This window comes from Nelumbo lutea, chromosome 1, assembly GCF_056320005.1.
Source record: "Nelumbo lutea isolate HS-2025 chromosome 1, American lotus-T2T, whole genome shotgun sequence".
NCBI classification, from domain to species: Eukaryota; Viridiplantae; Streptophyta; class Magnoliopsida; order Proteales; family Nelumbonaceae; genus Nelumbo; species Nelumbo lutea.
The window spans coordinates 106,687,988-106,708,597 of NC_142684.1; the positions used below are offsets into that span (position 1 = coordinate 106,687,988).

Genomic DNA, 20,610 nt, shown 5'->3' on the forward strand with positions numbered 1-20,610 from the left:
CCCCGGGCTCTTTGATTCAGTTCTTGCAGGTTCTTCAACTCCTGCCGCTTACAAAGATGAGCAGATCATCTTCAACAGGGAGTAGCCGGTTGAGTTCCCGTCGTTGCTGGTAGCCAGATCAGTTCCTGCAGGGAGCATCTGGGCTGTGCTACACTAGGGAGCTCCATTTCAGTCTCTGAGTCATCGACTACTTGGGAGCATAGATCACCTAGTTAGGGGTGGAAGTTTTTTCATGAGCTAAGCTTAACTCGTGAAGCTCGATTTAAACTATGCTTTGAGTCGAAATCAAGCCCTATATATAGACTCATTTGCTAATCGAGCTAAGCTCGATTCTAATAAAACTTTACTCATAGGCCTAATTGTGTGTGTATATATATGTATATATAATAAATATTGTTTATTATATATAATAATATTTGTATTTTTAATAGGATTCAAACCAAATCGAACTCGAACTTGTGAGGTTGTGAGCTGATCCAAATTTGAACTTTAAGTCTTTGGGAGAATGATGATTCAGCCGAAGGTCAAAATTTATAAGCCTAAAATACAGTTGGGGTAGGTGCCAACTCGGAATTGATGCTAATTCACATACCCGCATTGATGCATAAAATGGGAATAATTGACCTTTTCAAATGTTTTAGATCTACAGTAAAAATCATAGCTATGCAATGGGCCAGTCCGTACTTCTCCGTAAGTGTTTTTAACTCGAATCGAACTCGAACTAGCATTGTTTTTGACGACCTGAACTCCAATAGACCGGTATCGGCTCGAATCCACCCCTTTGACATGGTTCCTCGGTTACAGGCCCTCTCTGCATTCACTTTATTAAACTTCGACTTACACGCGCGTGCCGCTAACATTCCACACCACTATAAGGTTAAATTGTCAAGGCTCAAGAGCAAAGAGAAGGGCCAGAAGGCGAACATTGTACTCGAGTAGAACTACCTACGTTAACGAAGAGCAAAGAGGGAAAAGTAAAGCAGATAAACATCAGCAGCAGCGAGATGGGAGTGGAGAAACAAGTGCTCCGAGCCGGAAATGGTCCCAAACCCGTTGCCGGTCAGAGCGTTACCGTGCACTGTACCGGATTCGGTTGTTCCCATCTCCATCTCTATTGTATATCTTTTAATTAAACTATTCTATGATTGTTTGTTTGTCTGTTTGTAGTTGTTGCCTTTGTTTCCTACCTGCAACTGTTCTCGTCTTCTTCGAAATCCGTTTTTTTTATCGTAAGCATCATGACCAATTTCGGATTATAGTTTTCTTCATCTGTTTGGCGTCTATGCTTGTAATGATAGTTCTTCCTTTAGTTTCTTTGGTATGAACCCTGCGTGATTTGCTTCAGTAGTTCATGTACGTGATTTCTGATTTAAGGAAAATCTGTATCATTGGATTTATATGATGGGTTTGTTTGTGGTGGGGATGCTATTCCTTCTTCTATAAAGCTTGTGGTAAAGATGACATTACGATTTGGATTAGAGACGTAAAGAAAAAAAAAAAAAAAGAAGAAAACTGAAACCGATAAGTTGCTCAGATATTTTGAGGGAACATATATTTGTTCTGAGTTCGAGTAGTAAAGAAGTAGACCATCTTACTTACAGATTTACCCTGAGTGTTTAGGGATGGTGTCTCGCCTTACCTTGGTTATCATCCATTGAATGATGCCTTGGTCCTGTTTACTTGTATCCATGTTGATGGGTTGTCCGTTGTTGGGAGACAATAGAAATGGAGGTTTTAAGTAATGAGTTGATCAACAATAAGAATGTTGACCTGTGAGTATTTTTACTCCCCTGATAGAGGGAATTCCATTATCATAGTCATTCAGCTTATATGCAAAGTTAGGTACCATGAAATCATTTCAAGGTTTCAAGAAATGAACTGATTTCCCTAATTTCTTTTTTGTAATAACCAGGACTCCATTTCATTTGGTGATTTTTTCCCTTGTTATTAGCGGCTATGTTTTCTGAGCTCATTTTCCCCTTTCCTTTTGCAGGTAAAAATGGGGACCTCTCTCAAAAGTTCTGGAGGTTAGAAACCTGTTCTTGACTTTGCTCCTCCCCCTCCCTCTAATTATTGCATTGTTACACATGGCTATATTTCTGTTCCTATCCTATCCACTGAGGGCTTAATCACCTTGTCATTTGTTTTTTTTTCCCCTCAAATTTTAGCACAAAAGATCCTGGGCAGAAGCCTTTCACATTTAAAATCGGCCAGGGTTCTGTTATAAAAGGTAAATCTTCTTTCTTATATGCTCTATAATTAATACAAGACTATGTTATTTCAGCAAAGTGAACATGCTAGGATAACTTTCTTGTAGAATCTATTATATATCTTCATTTCTCCTTTGACTGGTAAATAATATATTTCAACCCTGGGACAATCCTCAGTTTTGTTGCTTATAAAAGTTCTGACTTCTGATTGATGATAGGAAATAGGAGTTCTAAAACATGGGTATTCCATTATATGAAGTTATTTATACCATACCATGATTCTATTACTCAACCAAATTTGTGACCAACTAGTCTAAACAAAAACATGGTTGACTACTTAATGTTATTCAGTTATTCACAGATACAGCCTCTTTAGATCATAAATTTCAAGCTTCGTTCTAAGTATTTATTTTTGGGTAGAAATTTTCTGATACTTCATTCCATGTTCCTTTTTTGCTTTTCCTTTTGACCTGCATTACTTGCTCAGTCTTACTTGTGCATCTTGTGACTAAATTTATCATTTCTTTGCTGTTGTCTAGGACATTAAATTCTAATTGCCATATTCATCAACGGCCCCTATCTAAAATTTGTAAAGGCTCATATATAATAGTTGTATAAGGAATGCCTTAAAAGAGAATTAAAATTCATGGGTATTTGATAGAATCATCTGAATTGACTATCCTGCTCTTTCCAATCATCTGTTTCACCATTCTAAATACTAGTTAATTATCCTTTCCTATGAAGCATATATAGTCTTATAGTGTTGCAGAAGCATGTATGCTCTTCATCTACTCCATCCTAATTCCATGCGAAACATCCTTTCATTCTCTCCTTTCTTCTGGATAATTGAAGCCAAGTTTAAGAATGGTCACTTTTCTGTATCTCCCTAAGATGCAGATGTGGATAACTGGATATGGGCACCAACATGGATTGATGTGCTTAATCCAATGCTTTTATGTTTAGTTTTATACCAAGTATCATTTCTCAAAATTCATATATTACTAGAGTTAGTTAAACTTATAACACATACAGATTTTATAGTATGATTTATTAATACTTATAACTTTACATATTTTAAAAGTGTTAATGCTATAAAATATACTCTAGAAGAGTCCATGTCATTGTTATGAGGGGAACAAGGTGTGACAGGTATTGCTTTGTTGCCTAATCACTTAGTTTGATGCCTAGGTGCCAGTTAGGCAGTGGCTTTTTTTTTTGTTTTTTTTTTTGACAAATAAGACCAATAACTGATTGGGGAGATCCATGTTGGCACGCTCCAAACAAATTAGCAAATAAATTTTGTGTATATAGGCACATTGTGTCATTAATTTCATATTACAAAATCACTTTTAATGATAAATTTCACATATGATGTAATGAATTAGCAAGCATACCTAAAATTGTGAATTTTCATATAACAGGAACCCAAATGAATAAGCAAAAAAACATATGATAAAGTGCCCGTGTTGTCTTTTTTCTTGCCTAAGAAGGCACCAGACTGCAAATTGCAAAAAGGGTATGGTGTAAATGCATCCATCTAAGTTACATCTTGTCAACTAGGCATTGCGTTGATTACTGTGGTCCATACAGCAACTATTGATGCATTGAGTTAATACCATGTCTAATACCAATATGCTAGGTAGATACAGGTACCTGTATATTGTTGAGTTTCATTTCATTTCTCCAAATTTAGTTGTGCTTGCAACATCTAAAAATATGTCTAATATGATCTGTTAACATATACCTTTTAGTCTTTGGAGGTATTGATGCTACGAAGCATATGTTTGAGGTATCTGTACAATACCCATTGTCATATTTGGTACACACTACACACTGTTTGTGACACAGGCATTGCTAATTATGATTCTAAAGCATTTGTCAAGAGCATTTGCTAGTAGTTTCAATTATCCATTGCCCCCTCCCATCAACTCTCAAATTTTTGTTGTTAGCAAACAACTTACAGGTTACAGAAGGAGACCTGCCATTATTAGCGTCCAGTCAACTCCTCCATTAAAAATGCAAAACTGAAATGGTTTAAATATCTATCGTTGGTCAACTTACTGTAATTGGAAACTGCCCTGTCCTCCCCCTTCCCTCCTCACCAAATTGTGTTATTACTTTAGCTATTGTTGCATCATGCATGTCCTTAATATGTCTGTTATCTACCTCGAACTTTTTCTTCTTCTTTTCTATATCTAAGATCTACTCTATCATTTCTTTTTTGGATCATGTGAAATGCTTCTTTGGCTTCTTTTGAGTTGGTTAAGAAGATATGAAGTTCTTTTCTCTTGCTTCCACACTTTTCTTTCAGTTGCCTAGATAAGGGGAGAAAAAGGGTTTCAGTTGCCTTTTCCTGGACATAAAGAAAAACCTTTTCTTTTCTTTTTTTAACTCTTCTTTTAAGTTTTAGGTTTTGATCAAGTTGCCCTTTGCAAAAGTTTCCTAGTATGTTCCACAGAATTGGGCCCAAGATATGTCCCATTGCATGTAGAATTGCACTGTACTTGACTACTAAATGGACTAGGAAAAATTTACTTGAAACCTGATTATGCTCTTCAGGGATAACATTTTGTTAGGTTCAACTTTTAATGTTTGGTGCAAGTGTTGGGATAAGGCATGGATTATGATGATTGTGATGAATGTTTGATGCAAGTGTTGGGATAAGGCATGGATTATGATGATTGTGATGAATGTTTGATGCAAGTATAACGGTGCATATGGAGTATTAATTAGTCTATTCTATCATTGGTTAGGATGGGATGAAGGTGTTATGGGAATGCAAATTGGAGAAGTTGCTCGTCTCCAGGTAATATTTAGCTCCTTCTGTTCTTTATGATAGTCTTGAAATCTATTTGGTTTTGGATACTCTTGATTGTTTCTACTTGGGGAAAAATTTAGCAGAAATCCTAGTCCTTTGCCTTCAATGCCTTGCACAGTTTCATTTTCATCATTGATTAAAGAAAAGTACATTGAAGTTACAGTCATTTAAAATCATGGTGTCGAAATATGCCTAGTAACTAGTTTAGTAGGATTAAAGTTGGCTGTGCCCAACCGAGATCTCCTTCCCACAGGACGCTACAGCTGTACATTGGGAACATCCTCCATATTTACATGTTACCATTCATGGGGAGATGTTTCCAATGTACGGCTGTAGTGTCCAGTGGGTAGGATCCTTGTGGGCAGGAGATCTGAGCTCGGTGGTTGTGCCTGACTTCATGTTTTATTCCTTCAAGTGGATTGGTTGATTTTTGGCAAGCTTATGGACTTCTGAGGGCATGTGTCTATAAGCTGTTGATTGTTACTTGTGACAACTATAGTTCGTGTAATGTGTAATACTTTTTTTTTTTTTAAGTTGAAACAGATTTGAACTCATTTCCACGTGAATGCAGTTCTAATTGCTACTTCTTAGTGATAGAGCAGTCCATTTATTGCTGTTTCTGTAATTGAAACTTGATATTAATCCTGTTGGTGTTGGCTGAATTTACAGTGTTCTCCGGACTATGCATATGGTCCTAGTGGATTTCCAGCATGGGGAATTCAGCCGAATTCAGTTCTGGTCTTTGAGATTGAAGTTCTAAGTGTGCAGTAACCACTATGATGGAGTTGGTAACCATCTTAAATGTCTCCTATATACTCTTGATGCCATCTCATATATTTACATGCTGCTCTTTTCATGGACGCGTTTTGAACCATGGTATCCTTAGTAAGAATTGTCTTGGCAGTTTTAAATCGTACTAAAATTATAACTTTGGATGAAAAAGATGTGATTGTCGTTTAAAGATGTGAATTTGTGCTTACTGCTTTTGATTTATTTCATTCCTACAACCTACTTGGCAATTGGCATACCTAAAAGGGAAAAAACGAATGAAAAAATGAATAGCATTTCTAGATCATGCATCTGAGAGCAAGAAAGAGAGATTGGTGTTTGACTCCTTGTCATTCGTCAACCATATCCCATCATTATGGCCTTGTTGCTGATGCCTTGCTTGGTCTCTAACCTCTCCGCCTTGCGAGGCTGTCTTCAGGATTGGCCGATTGGGATACTTGAAGTTCTGAGAGAGTGATTTTTTGGTTTCATGGGGTAGTAGCCCATCTCCCTTACCCTTACCCCACCCCTGGTGATAGTGGGATTTGATGTTAGTTCTCTGTTACAATTCGGTGTTCCTATCAATTGAGCCACCATCAGTGTCTCAAACTTGTGAGTTAGAGGTGGTGTCCAATTTTTGTGTGCAAGTGTATATCAACCTCTATGTTTTGGCAATTCCTTTGATTTTCCCGTTAAGTGGTATCAAAGTTAGTTCTGAGAGATTGATTTTCTTCATGCCTTTGTGTATTTTGAATCTTTGATAATCTTTCATTGGTTTGAACCGAATGCAACGCACTGCAAAACTATTAAGAGTACGCCTTAAGGGCATATCAATTATCAGTGAGACCCGGTGCTCAGTTTCCAATCATCAAGCATGAGAGGCTAATTTCTGTTAGAGCCCATAAATGATAAATCACAAAATCTTCATCCGTTTTTTTCCCGTAGATTGGATGGATTTTTTCCTCCAGGTTGAAATATCTTGGCTATTATTTTACCCCTTTTATGATAAAAGTTTTGTTTTTCAGTCTTTTCGATTTAATTTTTATTTATGTAATCGTCAAGGCAAATTTTATTTCATCATAAAGCAGTAAGATATAGCTCAGAAATTTTCAGCCTTCAAAAAATTCCCCTCGTTTCATCTTTAAATAGACGGATCTAGGATAGAAGACAAACACCTTGTATGCACAAGGGTTATATAGCCTAAGCCAGAGCCTATCCTGAAATTCGCCGGCCTGGGCTGGGCCTCAACACAAAACCTAGGACCAAGTCCGGAATTTCTGGGCCGGGCTGATTAGCTGATCACTCCTAGAGGGTGGGGAGCTTATTAGCTGACCAGTTTATTTGATTATTTCCCTTTTTGCTACGCTGCTATGTTGGGCCATATCTCCAATCAACATTTAATGTAATCACCAAACAACTCAGTAATACAAACTACTATCAATGAAAATTATATAAAGCAGCTAAGCATAGCGTAATTAAAACATGGCCACACCATCTGAAAATAGCCATCACAGAGGTTCTTGATACGAAGTGAATGGATGATTACGGGTTCCAGGATTCTCGATAATCAGACTATAGCAAGCCAACACCAAAATGATTCATAAAAAAAAAAGCCAACACCAAAATGAGCCAAATCCAGCGGTGAGCAGTCTCCCACTACACAAACCCTGCCTCAATTTGTCTGTTCTAAATTTCTAATAAGTATGCATTATTATGACTAGGAATATGGATGATGTGATGCAATATCAAGGGCTAGTTCTAGTTGTTGAGGGTGGTGGAGGGGACATAGGGATTGTAGTTGGGATTGAAGGGATGGTGGGGAGAGGAGTTGCTGACAGTGGAGGCTAGGGCTTCAAATGGATTGGTTCTAAATGGATATAGGCATATCTGAATATGATTTGCTAACATTCGAATTCGAATCAGATCATATCTATTGAATATCTAGCGGATTCGAATTGAATTTGGATTATAATCAAATATTAAATAGTATGAATAAATTAGATTAAAAATAACCAAAATATTATATATTATTAATGAGTTAAAAATGACTTTAATAATATATTTTATGAACAAAATGAATTGAAAATTGCTTGTATAAAACTTGAACATATGACAGTTTAGTGAAAATACAAACACTAACATCAAATTCAATGATAGATATAATTTAAGTATATATGAGCATTTATATTTAAATCGAATTGAATCAGATAGGCGTAAATGGATCGAATTCGGAATCGGATAATTGGATACCATTTGCAGAGGAGGTAACTGGGTGGTGGGCACTGGCAGAGAAGGGATTTGGAGTGGGTATGGGTATGGATAGCAGAGGTGGCAACGTAGGCTTTGGCAGAGAAGGGATTTGGGTATTGGGCAGAGTTGGGATTGTTGGCAGAGGAGGTAACTGGGTGGTGGGCACTGACGGCAATGTGGGCTTAGGAAGAGGAGGTAATTGAGGGTTTAGGCAGAGGTGGGATTGTGGGGATTGTTGGCACAGGGGGGGTGGAGTTGTGTCCAACAGATGGCGAACCGCAGCACTCAAATTGATGCTTGACATTGCCAGTGCAAACATCAAACACAGAACCAACCGATGCTTAGAGATTAGCAGCGATTAGAGGAGGCTTGAGGAGCTGCAAACCTAGTAGTAGTAGTAGAATAGAGTAATTGAAAATGCTGGTGGAATTAGAAGAACATAGAGATGGAGTTGAGGAAAGTAATTGTTAGTTTAGTTTCTCATCCTTCCACGCTACCAATGTCAAATACAATTACTCTAATCACTTGATCTTGACATGCAATATCTCCTTTGTCCAGCTTCACTTCCAAGTTCCAGCCAACATATTCTTAGCATTTCACTTTTACTCAGAGTTTGATGGTATTATATGCATTTGGGAAATAAGCCCGAATAATCACTCTTTTTTGCAAATAAGGCTATATTTGGTATTCCTTATTTTAAGGACTTATCTTATACCATTAAAATGCCCCTATGAGCAATGAATTTTTAACAATAAAAAGGAGATAAATCCTTAAAACAAGGAATGCCAAATGTAGCCTAAGTCTTCTTCTAAATAAATTCAATTTCAAAATTTTGATTTTTTTTTCAAATGCTTATTGTGTTATGACCCATCTTGACCCAGCATGTAATTTTTAAGATGTCTATACTGCCTTGTTTCAAAGAAACGCTTTTTCACCAAACACTCATAAGTACTTATTAGGATAAGCACTCCCAAACAGGGGCTAGGTCCATCTAGTTATAAAGGAAATAGTATGTATCATCATACCATCATACTTGGTACTTTTATTAATTCACTATTAACATTACATAATATTTTTGCCACGTTGGAGAACACTGTACCAATTCAAACCGTTTATCTGGATATACTCTAGATTTGCCATGTAATTCACTCTCCCACTTGACATTCTTTGGATTTTCTCCAAATTATACAAACTATCCAATTCTTTTTCAGTATTTTATTTAAAAGGCCCAAAAAAGAGAGTTTAAGAGTCTAGAGTTAGTGGTTGTTTAACCAATAATAACATCCCACGTCAGCCATGCATTTGGTCATAGTGATGTTGACTTTCTGATCCACACAATTCTATAGAATCAGGATTTGCACATCATACCGACCTCACAGCCCCATCTCACCATATATTGGTAACATCTCCCCATGAATAACAACACAAAGTACAGGGAGATGTTCCTAATCTGCAGCTGGGAGGCATTGTGAGGTTGGAATAAGGAGCAGATCCAGACTCAATGCTATATATCAAGTAAGACCTGTTCAGGGGCTGGTAGGAATGGCAATGGGGTGGGATGGGGAGCCTCTCCCCATCTCCATCACTGTCCCCGCTAACGGGGACAATTAAGGTTATATCCATCCCTGCGGGGATCCCCACTTCCCATGATATTTTATAATATTAATCATTTTGTTTTTTTATTTTTTTAAAAAAAATAAAAATAAAATAGTTAAAATTTATAATTCTATTAGAAAAGATTCGAACATATTTTTAAAAATATTAATATATAGACGTATGTGTTCATATGTATATACAAAAAAGAGAGCTTAAGAGTCTAGAGTTAGTGGTTGTTTAACCAATAATAACATCCCACGTCAGCCATGCATTTGGTCATAGAGATGTTGACTTTCTGATCCACACAATTCTATAGAATCAGGATTTGCACATCATACCGACCTCACAGCCCCATCTCACCATATATTGGTAACATCTCCCCATGAATAACAACACAAAGTACAGGGAGATGTTCCTAATCTGCAGCTGGGAGGCATTGTGAGGTTGGAATAAGGAGCAGATCCAGACTCAATGCTATATATCAAGTAAGACCTGTTCAGGGGCTGGTAGGAATGGCAATGGGGTGGGATGGGGAGCCTCTCCCCATCTCCATCACTGTCCCCGCTAACGGGGACAATTAAGGTTATATCCATCCCTGCGGGGATCCCCACTTCCCATGATATTTTATAATATTAATCATTTTGTTTTTTTATTTTTTTTAAAAAAATAAAAATAAAATAGTTAAAATTTATAATTCTATTAGAAAAGATTCGAACATATTTTTAAAAATATTAATATATAGACGTATGTGTTCATATGTATATATATATATATACACACACACATATGTATGCATACATACAAATATATTAACAGGGATCCATAGGGCAGGGAGTGCTCTTTCCATCCCTGCCAATGGAGATGAAAATTTCTCCATCCCCATCCCCATGCGAGAAAATCATCATCATCCCTTCCCTATTTGAGACAAATAATGGAAAAAAAAAATTACTATTCCTAAAAGATGGGCTTTGAACTCGGCTCTACATTATTGTTATAGATCTCGCTGAACCCTTTCAAATTATGGCAAAAATTAAGCCTGAACCCGGGCCATAAACCCAGACCTAACCATTAATTAGAGCAAGTGATGAATCCTGTGGTTGCACAAGATTTTCTACTATAGACAAGTCAAAAATTTCTTCTGATTCATGAGATGTAACTTCACAAATGAATTTTAGAGATTAGACAGGTCGACTAGGAAGCATTCAAAATGAACCAATAAGCAACACTGGACGATGCTTATATCCATATTAACAATCCAAGCCATGAAAAAAATGGTAGGAAGAACTAAAAGAGACATACAAGAGAAATATGATCTCCCACAAATTTAAGAAGCAAGCACCACCACCCGCGTACATGACAGAACCTTGAAATCACGTTCCTATAAACAAACCTTACCACCCTTTCTCCAATCCTGATTTTGGGAGTTAGAGGAGCATCCTTTTAATGATTTTGACAAAAATTTTGCTAAATGAGAAAATGAGAAAAGTCAGGGAGAACACCCAATTGCAGGTTCAAGATTATCTTTTTTATCAGTTTATGTTGTGATCAGAGTGCACATCGTTCTTAAATAAGTCCTGGACCAATGTTCGAAGGGGTCAGGGCCAAAGGACATTTTAGACCATAAAAGCATAAAAAATGGGATTTAAAAAACATATATAAATCATATGGTATTACATGTGAACGGGTTGTAACAATACTTTTTAAGGGAATATTTAGTCAATTATCAAAAAACTTATGGTCCGTTTGGTTTACAAACAGGATCGGAATCGGAATCTTCAGAAATCAGAATCTGAAACTGAATCACCTATTTCTGTTGCTTGTTTGGTTCATTGAGAAATCGAAATCAGATTCTGATTTTTGTTGTTTGGTTCAACTAGAAGCAAGAATCAGAATCGGCCAAAATTTTCAATTCTATCCCTATTAGAAAAAACTCAGAAACAGTGTACTTATATATATTTTCAACACATAAACACATTGGCAGCATGCTAACAATTGCATATATGGAAAAATATGAAAAGAAATTGAAAAAAAAAAACACAAAAAATCATTATTCACCATAAATTTTTATGAAATCATTTTTCAGTTCTGCAAACACAAAAATCATTATTCAGTTCAAAGAAAACAAATTTTTGTAAAATTGATGATGACTAGAATCTATGCTGATAGCTAAGGTATAGTCAATACCAATTCTTTCATGGAAAAAAAATTGCATCTCTTAACATGGCAGCCATAAGAAGCAGAATATCCTTGTTTTCTGATTTTGTTGTATTGATTAAAGTCCAAATGACACATCGGATGAGAACATAGGAGTTCAAGGAACTTACGATTGAAAAGTTTTGGTGGATCTATCATTACCCATGAATTGGACCAAAGAACCGGTTCCCGGAAGAACAATTTCCATGTCCTCTAATGTGATATTCTCTAGACAACTAGCAACAGTTTGATCATTCTTAACTTCATCCATGTCAGTGGCATCTAGACCTGGGATCTCCTCCCTTGAGGTCATTTCACCTCTTTCTCCTCTTGATATCTTATCAGGTTTAGACGTATTCTCATTTATCCATGCTTCTTCAATCATAACTACATCATCCTGTACAGGTGATAAATCTTTTAGATTCTTGGGACTTGTGTCACATGCATCTCAGGAATCTCTGAGATAAGTTCATCATCTCTGTCTGTGTCAAAGAAATAATTTCTTCCATTGTTGGAGTTGCATTGCATTTATAGGCATCAAGATTATGGTTTAGTAGGGTATTTTTCTTTATTTTTGTCTTGTTCCTATCTACTTTTCTCTGATGTAGGCTTTGATTAGGTGGACGCCTGAAGAGGGATTTCATCTGCATCTCATGTATACTGCAACTACTTGCATCCTTTTTCCCTTCATATTCCTTCTTATGGAATTGAACTAGGAAATGACTTATAGTTTTGTATTTATTTTAGAATTAATGAATATATCAAATAATGCTTCCATTGGTTTTCCCTTCAAATGGGACTAATTACATTCTATGCTTGATGAAGCTCAAGTAGCATAGCAGGGACGGTCAGCACCCATGTAATTGCACTTATGGACATGATTAAAACTCGTTTGATGCTGCCAAGAGAACCTAAAAGATTTGGAGACTATAAAAATGAATTTTGATGATACGTAATCTAGCAGTTCTTTGCTGGAGGACAGTTTAGATACCGAGCTGGTGAATTTCCTGTTGGAAGGTGGTTTGGATGTTGAGTCAGGTACTTCGTCGGGTCAACTTTTAAACAGACTGTGTCAAAGTGCCTAGGTTGCTTTATCTGGGGTGGGCACTCCAATGCTTAAGTCAGCGATGTGGAGATTTTAGAGAGAACTAAAATGCTAAAGAGCTAGAGAACTACAAGAGCTAAGTTGTGCATACCTTCTGAGGTTGGAAATGAGACATTTATATAGGTGTTTTTTGGCATAGGCTTCGCGCACCGCATCCGAGATCTCTGGAAAGACGTGGCTAGCCAGTTTGAAGTCCTCGAAGGTAATGGCGCACGTAAACCAAGCTTTGTGCCTTATTTAGTTTCCTCCAAAACATTCGATGCAGGAGCTGACTTCCAGAAGACCTGGGTGTGACGGGATACACACACAGATGAGGTCTGCGAGCACGTCTCGTGGGTAGCCACTTGGACCCCAGTCGAATCGACAAGTCCTCAAGGGTGGTCGGTCTTCACACCAATGTCCGTTGGACCAATAACGACAAGGTACTGCATGTCAGCCCTGGATGAGGTGCTCCCACCCGCCCTACCGAGGTGCTCGAGTTGTGTTTGAGGTCACCAGCTAGGACTTCATTAGGTCGGTGGGGGTAAGTCGCTAGCTGAGATGCCACGTGTCATAATGTCAACAGAGGGCCAAATCTACCCTCATCAGATTTCATTGTGCATATGAGGTATAAAAGTTACACATCATATTTACTTTGACAAAGTATGTACTTTGAGGAAGGGAAATCATTATAGTTAATGAGTGGCATGCCAATTTACCTTCATATTGGCTATATGTTTTCGCAATTTCTTTTTATCGAATTGGTCTTCTTCCTTTCACTTGCTACTTTTATTTGCATAAGGCCAATCTTCGTCATCAGTAACTCTCATCAGTTTACAGGCAAAATAAGATTGGTTTTCTTGCCATTTGCATTGGTTGGGACTTGGAATTAGAACTTTTAACTGGTATGCAGTAATGGGGTTTAGGACTCTTAACTACTTTAAGAGAGTTGAAGCATTTCTGCAAATAGAGCACTATAGCCATTGGGACTTATGGGTGGTGCCTGGAATCATTAAAAGAGGTTCATTCCATGTTTAGAGTTCTTTTGGAGCAGGTCCATTAGAGAAGTGCCTAAGAGCAGGTCCTATCATCCTCTTGTTGCTCTCTGAATTACCTAAACCCACTTTAGAATTTCACAGAAAATAGAGGTCATCTAAAATTAGTTCTGCTTCATATTATTTTTCGAATTTCAGCTTAAATGAAATTGTCCCTTCTTGAGTTTTAGACATGTAACAGGAATTTTGACCATCATAGAGTTTGTTGGTTCAAATTTTAGCATTGCAGGATGGAATTAAAAGATGAACTTCCATTACTTGATTTTTGCTCTCCGCTTTCCAACCTGTCTAATACTTTATAACTTGTGGTTTGAAGTCATGCTAACAGAAGGCCCCCGGGTACTTTACAAAGGGTAAGATTGTAGACATGACATCAATTTACACTGATATTCATGCACGCAAGTATCTATTTACACGCATACATTCATATTCATGAAGCACCCATGTTGTATTGTTTAATGAGGTTTGCATAGTAGTGTTGCACCACCAATACCTGGATTTACTGGTTTGAAAAGCTCGTTAATGGCACCAGTGAAGAAATAGGTCAATCCTGAATCAGAGTAAGGACGGATCTTTAAAAAATAAAAATCATATTGCAGTTAGTAAAAAAAAAAAGGAAGGAAGAGGAAGAGGAGCTGGGAAGAAGAAGAAGAAGATCCCAAATCAGAGAAGATCTCAGATCAGAGCATGAGTGGTTGGTTTGGAAGAAGGAGGAGAATGGGTCGACGGCAGTTTTACCTGACCGGAGGTCGGTTCGGCGGCAGCGGATAGTTTGGACTTTGGTGGTCTACCCTTTCTGCTCAGTATAGGGTTGGAAATGAACGGGGTATTCCTTTCCAAAAAAGAAATAATCAAACCATAAATCAGAATGGGAATCACGTTCTTTGGGGGCGTGGGGGGTCGGGAATGGCCATTCTCCCCAATCCCATTCGGGAATGGGATTTTCATTTCGGTCAACTAAATACTTGGAATGGAGTTGTGTCATTTTCATTCTGATTCCAATCTCCTATTCATTTAAACCAAACGGATCATTAGAGATATTTTAAAGGATTTTGAAAGGACAAATTTTTTAAATAGTTAATTAACAAATTGTGACTTTACTATTTATTTATTATCTTAAATTATTTTTGACAATTGATTAGCTCTATCCCTGTCGTTCATTAATGTTCCATTAAAATTCATACACACGTCACACCTCATATAATTTTTTTAAATCCAATATTACTTTTTATTCATCTTCTATAAACCAGGTATTTATTGTGAGACGCTCGTGGGGATGAACAAGGATTCCCTGCCAACGTCTAAGTTATTGGGGTGGACGGAAGCCCTGATCTCTGCCCTTTGGGCCCCCGCTGATACCCTTTTCAGAACTTCCCCTGCACCAGCTCCCTCTAGATGAAGCTGCAACAAGAGCGAAGCCACCTTCTCCTCTTTGTCTTCAGCCCATGGAGCCAGTTCCAAGTTCTCCAAACAAGATAAAACCCCAGCCGCGAACGAGATTACAGCTGAAACCTGGGGCATAAAAGATTATTGTGGTGGGGATCAAAGAAAATTTAGAATAGAAGGATCGATGACCTCTGCTGCCTTGACCACCGATTGGAGAGCTTGGTAGCGAAAAACCGACTATGGTCAACAAGGATCTACTGATGAACATTTATTAACGCTAAATCCATCTTGGAGCTTAGGGTTAGCTTGCAATAACAATAAGGATATCATACCAGAGAAGATATTGCACATGCCCCAAGGTGTTGTTCCAAGAAGCAAAGTGGATTGCCATGGCCCGCGCACCACCATCGTTTTGAGGGTTGATCTTTCTGAGGTCCAACCCAACCAAAGGGAATAGAAAAATGAGATTTTGATTTTGTCAAAAAGATATGGTCCCAGAGGAGCTCAGGGTTAGCTTGACATCACTGGACATCGGATCATTAAACTGGTTCCTAGGACTACAACTCCCCAGGATCTCCGCCACTTGTTTTTTTTTTCTTCATTTATCGAGTTTTGGGGTGGATTCGAGCCGAATAGTATGAGACTTGTACTCGAGTTCGAGCTCGGTTTGAGCTTCGAGTCAAAAACTCGTAAGCTCGAATTCGATTTGAGAAAAAATGTTTTATAAAAGTATAAAAAATTATATATAAAAAATATATTTTATTTGATATTTAAAAATTAAGAATTATGATAATTAGTTATTATTATATATACAAATAAAATATTATATGTATAGTATTTTTATTATATATTATTTTCTATAATATTATATATATAGATAGATAGATAGATAGATAGATAGATAGATAAAAAGATAGATATATAGCTATTCGAACTTGACTCGAAGCTTGGTTGAAACCGAACTGAACCAAATTTTTTACAAGCCGAACTTGAGTAGCTCATGAAGAACTTAGATCGTGGCGACCCCTATCATGTTTTAATCGTTTAACACTCTTAGAGTGGCTTGGCTTCTTCAAAGCAATTAAACAACAATAGGTACATATGAAGCGAAGTCCCTCTTACAATGGCTCCAACATCTGATACTATGCCATAAAGGTTTTGACTACTCAAAGAATCAACCTAGGCTGGTGAGTTTGGCCATGAAAGAAAGGTTTCGACAAGGCCATCTCCATTTGCCATGAAGCACAAGAAAGTTCCTCTTTCAACTTCAATTCAGGGAGTTTTCATCTAAATCTTCCTTTGCATTTTTTATTTCTTTTCTCCTTATTTCCTTTTCTCACTGTTTATTTTCTCTACTAACTTACCAAGGGTGCTTTATCCGTGGGCTTTGTTTTGATTTCATAGGTAGGAGTTTACTTGCTAATCTGCTAGTATGTTTTCTAGGTGACAGTCCATTCAGAGTGGAGGCTTGTGCGTTCCTCCCTTGAGTCGTTTTGTTGCCTCATGGGTATTAAAGGTAACAAAAAGAAAAGAAATAAGCATGGCTTCCCTGAGGCCCTACACCGATGGAAAGGAAAGAATCCGCAGAGTAATACTAGGCAGAGGCAAGAAAATAGCTTGCTCTTATGGGAACAAATTTGCCAACCCCCCACACGCTGCAAAGATTCATATCTAAAGAGAAACAAAAAAAGGGGGTAGTCCTTAGAAAGCTGGATCTCCAACACAGAATAGAGCAAAAACAAAATAAAAAACAAGTTGAGAAAGTTTGTGTTGACAAGGACAAATTAGAGCGAAGGAAAGACGAATGCCTGAAATGAAGTAAATACTCGCTCTTAAATTCATAGTTAATTTTCATTTTTGGTGTCTTGAGCTTGAGTTCCTAAAATTTTTCATCATGGGTTTTATTTTGAAATTTTGAGGAATAGTAAACAGTGCTTAAAAATAAATTTGATATTTTATTGTTTTGTCAGTGCTTAACGACGATGCCATTTGTCTGAAACAATAGAGGTATATGTAAACAGTAAAAATATAATTTATCAATTAGCTAAATAGTAAAAATTGTTTAAAAAATTTGCCCTTTTTTTAAATAATAGGAAAGTTTTAGTCCACGTCCTAAAACTAAAAAGGATAGGTAGTTACAGTTAGGTGAGAACAAAACATCTAATGAAATAAAAATGGGTCCTCAACCAATCTGTAAATTGTCGCTTTGGCCGAGTGGTTAAGGCGTGTGCCTGCTAAGTACATGGGGTTTCCCCGCGAGAGTTCGAATCTCTCAGGCGACGAAATTTCTTTTATTGCCATTTGTATGATGAGTCATGATTGAACCTCAACGGCTCAACCCCAAGATAGGGGTTAGGACCGACTCACCACGCAGTGGGTCCCACTTAATTGTCGCTTAGGCCGACCGGCCCAGTGTTTGAACGTGTGCCTACCAGTGCCAAGGCACATGGGTGACTGGTGAGCGACTGTGTTTCCGTGTTTGGCATTTTTACGACGAGTAAAAAGCCTCTGGGCTCTGGGGCAGTCAGTACTCACTACTCACTAGTCACCATGCATTACCATGTGGCCGACAGCGAGAATCCTAATTATTTTGTCCTATTCGATCCATTCTCTCAAAAACATGCATCACATGGTGATTGGTGACTCGAAATAGTGAGGTGAGGTCCCACACCAAATCTCTGACGCTGATTCTGGAAAATGCACCTTTTCTCAGTACGGTAGGTCTTGGGGGCAACGAATTCAATTATTAATTTTTGTGTGGGAAACTCGTAACTCACAAGTAATTCTCGGTGTCATTTCGTGGCTAATGATTACAGGTTTAGATCTAGAGCTGCAATTCTGATCGGGTTAGGTCGGGTTGAGCCCAATGCTAGGTTTTAGATTTTAATTCAATCCGACCTTCAACCCGATTAATCCAACCTTAATCTTAACTCTAATTAAATTATTTCAGCTTTAATCCAATTCAACCCAATTTGATCCGGGTTGGGTTGGGCTCGGGTTAGGCCCAATCCAACCTTCTTCTCATCCCTTAAAACCTCATAGAATTTTTCGATTTTAGATTTTAACTCAATTTTCATTATATATATTAATTCTATGTTTCATTAGTATTTGTTTGTTGATATTTTCTTTTTGTTCTTTCGGTACAAAAGTCAGAAAAAACAAGTGTTAGAAATGGCTATAGTTTATTATGAGTTATGGCTTATGATGGATCTTTCTTGGGTGGCAAACAACACATAGGAGATGAAGAATAAAATTTTCAAAAAAACATAAAATAATGTTATTAAGGTTTTAGTCTTTCTGGTTATGATTAAGTGAAGTAATTATCTTAAAAGAAATACATAATACTATGTGGTGGGGGCTATACAAATATCATGCATCTAAACAAATCAATGTATGTTATATATTGCATATAACATATATTTATATATGACATATACTATAGAGCCAGGTTGGCTAAGGGGTCAACCCTAACCCAACCCGAAGTAAAGTCGAGTTCATGAATTTCAACCTTAACCCTGACCCTAACATCAACCTGACCCAACCCAACCCCTAACTTTTTTGGGTTGGGTTCGGGCCAACCCGGCCCAAGTTGCAGCCTTATTTAGATCCATCCTCCGCTTCATTTGGTTTCATTTATATTTTGAAGCTTTCTTTGGCTTAAATAATAATAATAATAATAATAATAATAATAATAGTAATAATAATGATGATGATGATGATGATGATGATGATGATGATAATGATAAAATCTTGGGTTGTCAAACTTGAGAGAGCAGATTTTCAAATCTGAGAACTATAACTTGTAGAAAAAAAAAACTAAAAACTAAAAAATCCAATCTACCCCTCTCAAGATCGAGATAGACCAACATTAATTGAGTATGTGCCATTAATTTAATGGGGTTTGATCAATGTTGGGCCTTTGTCCTTTGAACATCATAACATTATTATTAGAAAGCAGCGTTTCTATTTGACAATAGTATTGCAAATCGTGGATAAATTTTTTTTAACCTTAACTAGGCTTACCAATGAAATGAAGGATGATAAGTAGTTTTCTATTGAAAGGTTTTCTACCTCTTTGGAGTCTTCAATAAAATCAATAGCTCAATTATATCAACACATTTCCAGTAATGCATAATTGGTCACATTTTTTGTGAGAAACATCTGAACATGAAGGTGGCCAAACCAAGGCCATCAAAGTAGAGACAACATCATCTGGGATGGGTTCCTGCCTACAAGGATTATTGAGGATGATGCCAATACAGATTTTGGCAGTGCCTTTCCTGTCATTTGTATGTAAGGAGGAACATAAAACCACTCAATTTTATTAGATTTGATGCCTCTATGGCTAAAACCATGGTTTTAAAAAATGACTCAGAAACGGAACCATTTTGGTCACCAGTTTTTGGGTCAACGGTCTGATCGTTCGGTTCGAATGGATGGCCCGTTCTAACAAAAAATTAAAAACAATTAAAAATAAAAAAAATGGCCAAAACCGGTTGCTTGGATGGTTCCTGGGCTGAATGGTCCGACTATCCGAATCAACGGCAGTTTCAAAACCATGGTTAAAACCAAACTATGAAATTTAAAGATGAGTTCATGTGATGTATAGGTTTTACCATAATGAGTTTAATTATGGGGCATTAATGAATATTTGTGATAATATCAAATCAAGATTTCAATCAATCATGTTAAAGTCATTATATGGTCTACTTACTTTTCATTAATTTATATATGGCAAGGTATACTTATCATCAAGATTTCAACAACTATGAGAAATGTCAATTGTGAAATCAATTTATCACTAGTTTTCATTTTTTTTGCTTCAAGGTGTCCACGTCATCGATTTTGCCTTAATTTTTGTCACAATTCTTACCAAATAAAAAATCTTATCACCATCTTGTTCATATTTTGCTGGGGTTGCAAGGAAATGCTACCATCAAAGTCACTATCGATATGCTCTCGCTAAAATCCTTCCTTGGGTAGGTCATTTAAAGTTTTTCTCGCTTTCTTTTTAAAGTTTCGACAAATTTTAGGCACATCTAAAGCCTTGAGATATAATTTTTCCGTTCTTCAAATAGATGTATGAATAATATAAAAAGGTGTAATGAAACCCAACTCCTTGTTAGGGGTGCTCACAATTCGATTAACCAAACTGTGGGCTTATTTTTGAATTGAATGAGGTTACCAAAATCAAATAGAAGTCGATCAGTTAACTGGTTCGATTAACCATTGAGGAGTGGTAGGTAAGAG

At 37.1% G+C, this 20,610-nt stretch overlaps 1 protein-coding gene and 1 non-coding gene across 4 annotated transcripts; both read left to right on the forward strand.

Moving 5' to 3' along the window:
• The first annotated feature begins 813 nt into the window (after window positions 1-813).
• FKBP12 (FK506-binding protein 12) lies at window positions 814-5,989 on the forward strand. Of its 3 annotated transcripts, none has more exons than XM_088981782.1 (5): window positions 814-1,092; window positions 1,994-2,027; window positions 2,169-2,230; window positions 4,964-5,016; window positions 5,698-5,989. In XM_088981782.1, exons 1-5 carry the CDS (start codon window positions 1,005-1,007, stop codon window positions 5,797-5,799), a joined length of 339 nt encoding a protein of 112 aa, XP_088837908.1. In that variant the 5' UTR covers window positions 814-1,004; the 3' UTR covers window positions 5,800-5,989. The 3 variants fall into 3 exon arrangements, with proteins under 3 accessions (XP_088837908.1, XP_088837902.1, XP_088837913.1); XM_088981776.1 differs by having other exon boundaries at window positions 885-1,116; XM_088981787.1 differs by having other exon boundaries at window positions 901-1,229.
• Window positions 5,990-17,560: 11,571 nt separating this feature from the next.
• On the forward strand, window positions 17,561-17,642 carry TRNAS-GCU (transfer RNA serine (anticodon GCU)). Its single transcript has one exon. It is a non-coding gene; the product is annotated as a tRNA-Ser (tRNA).
• Window positions 17,643-20,610: the final 2,968 nt, after the last annotated feature.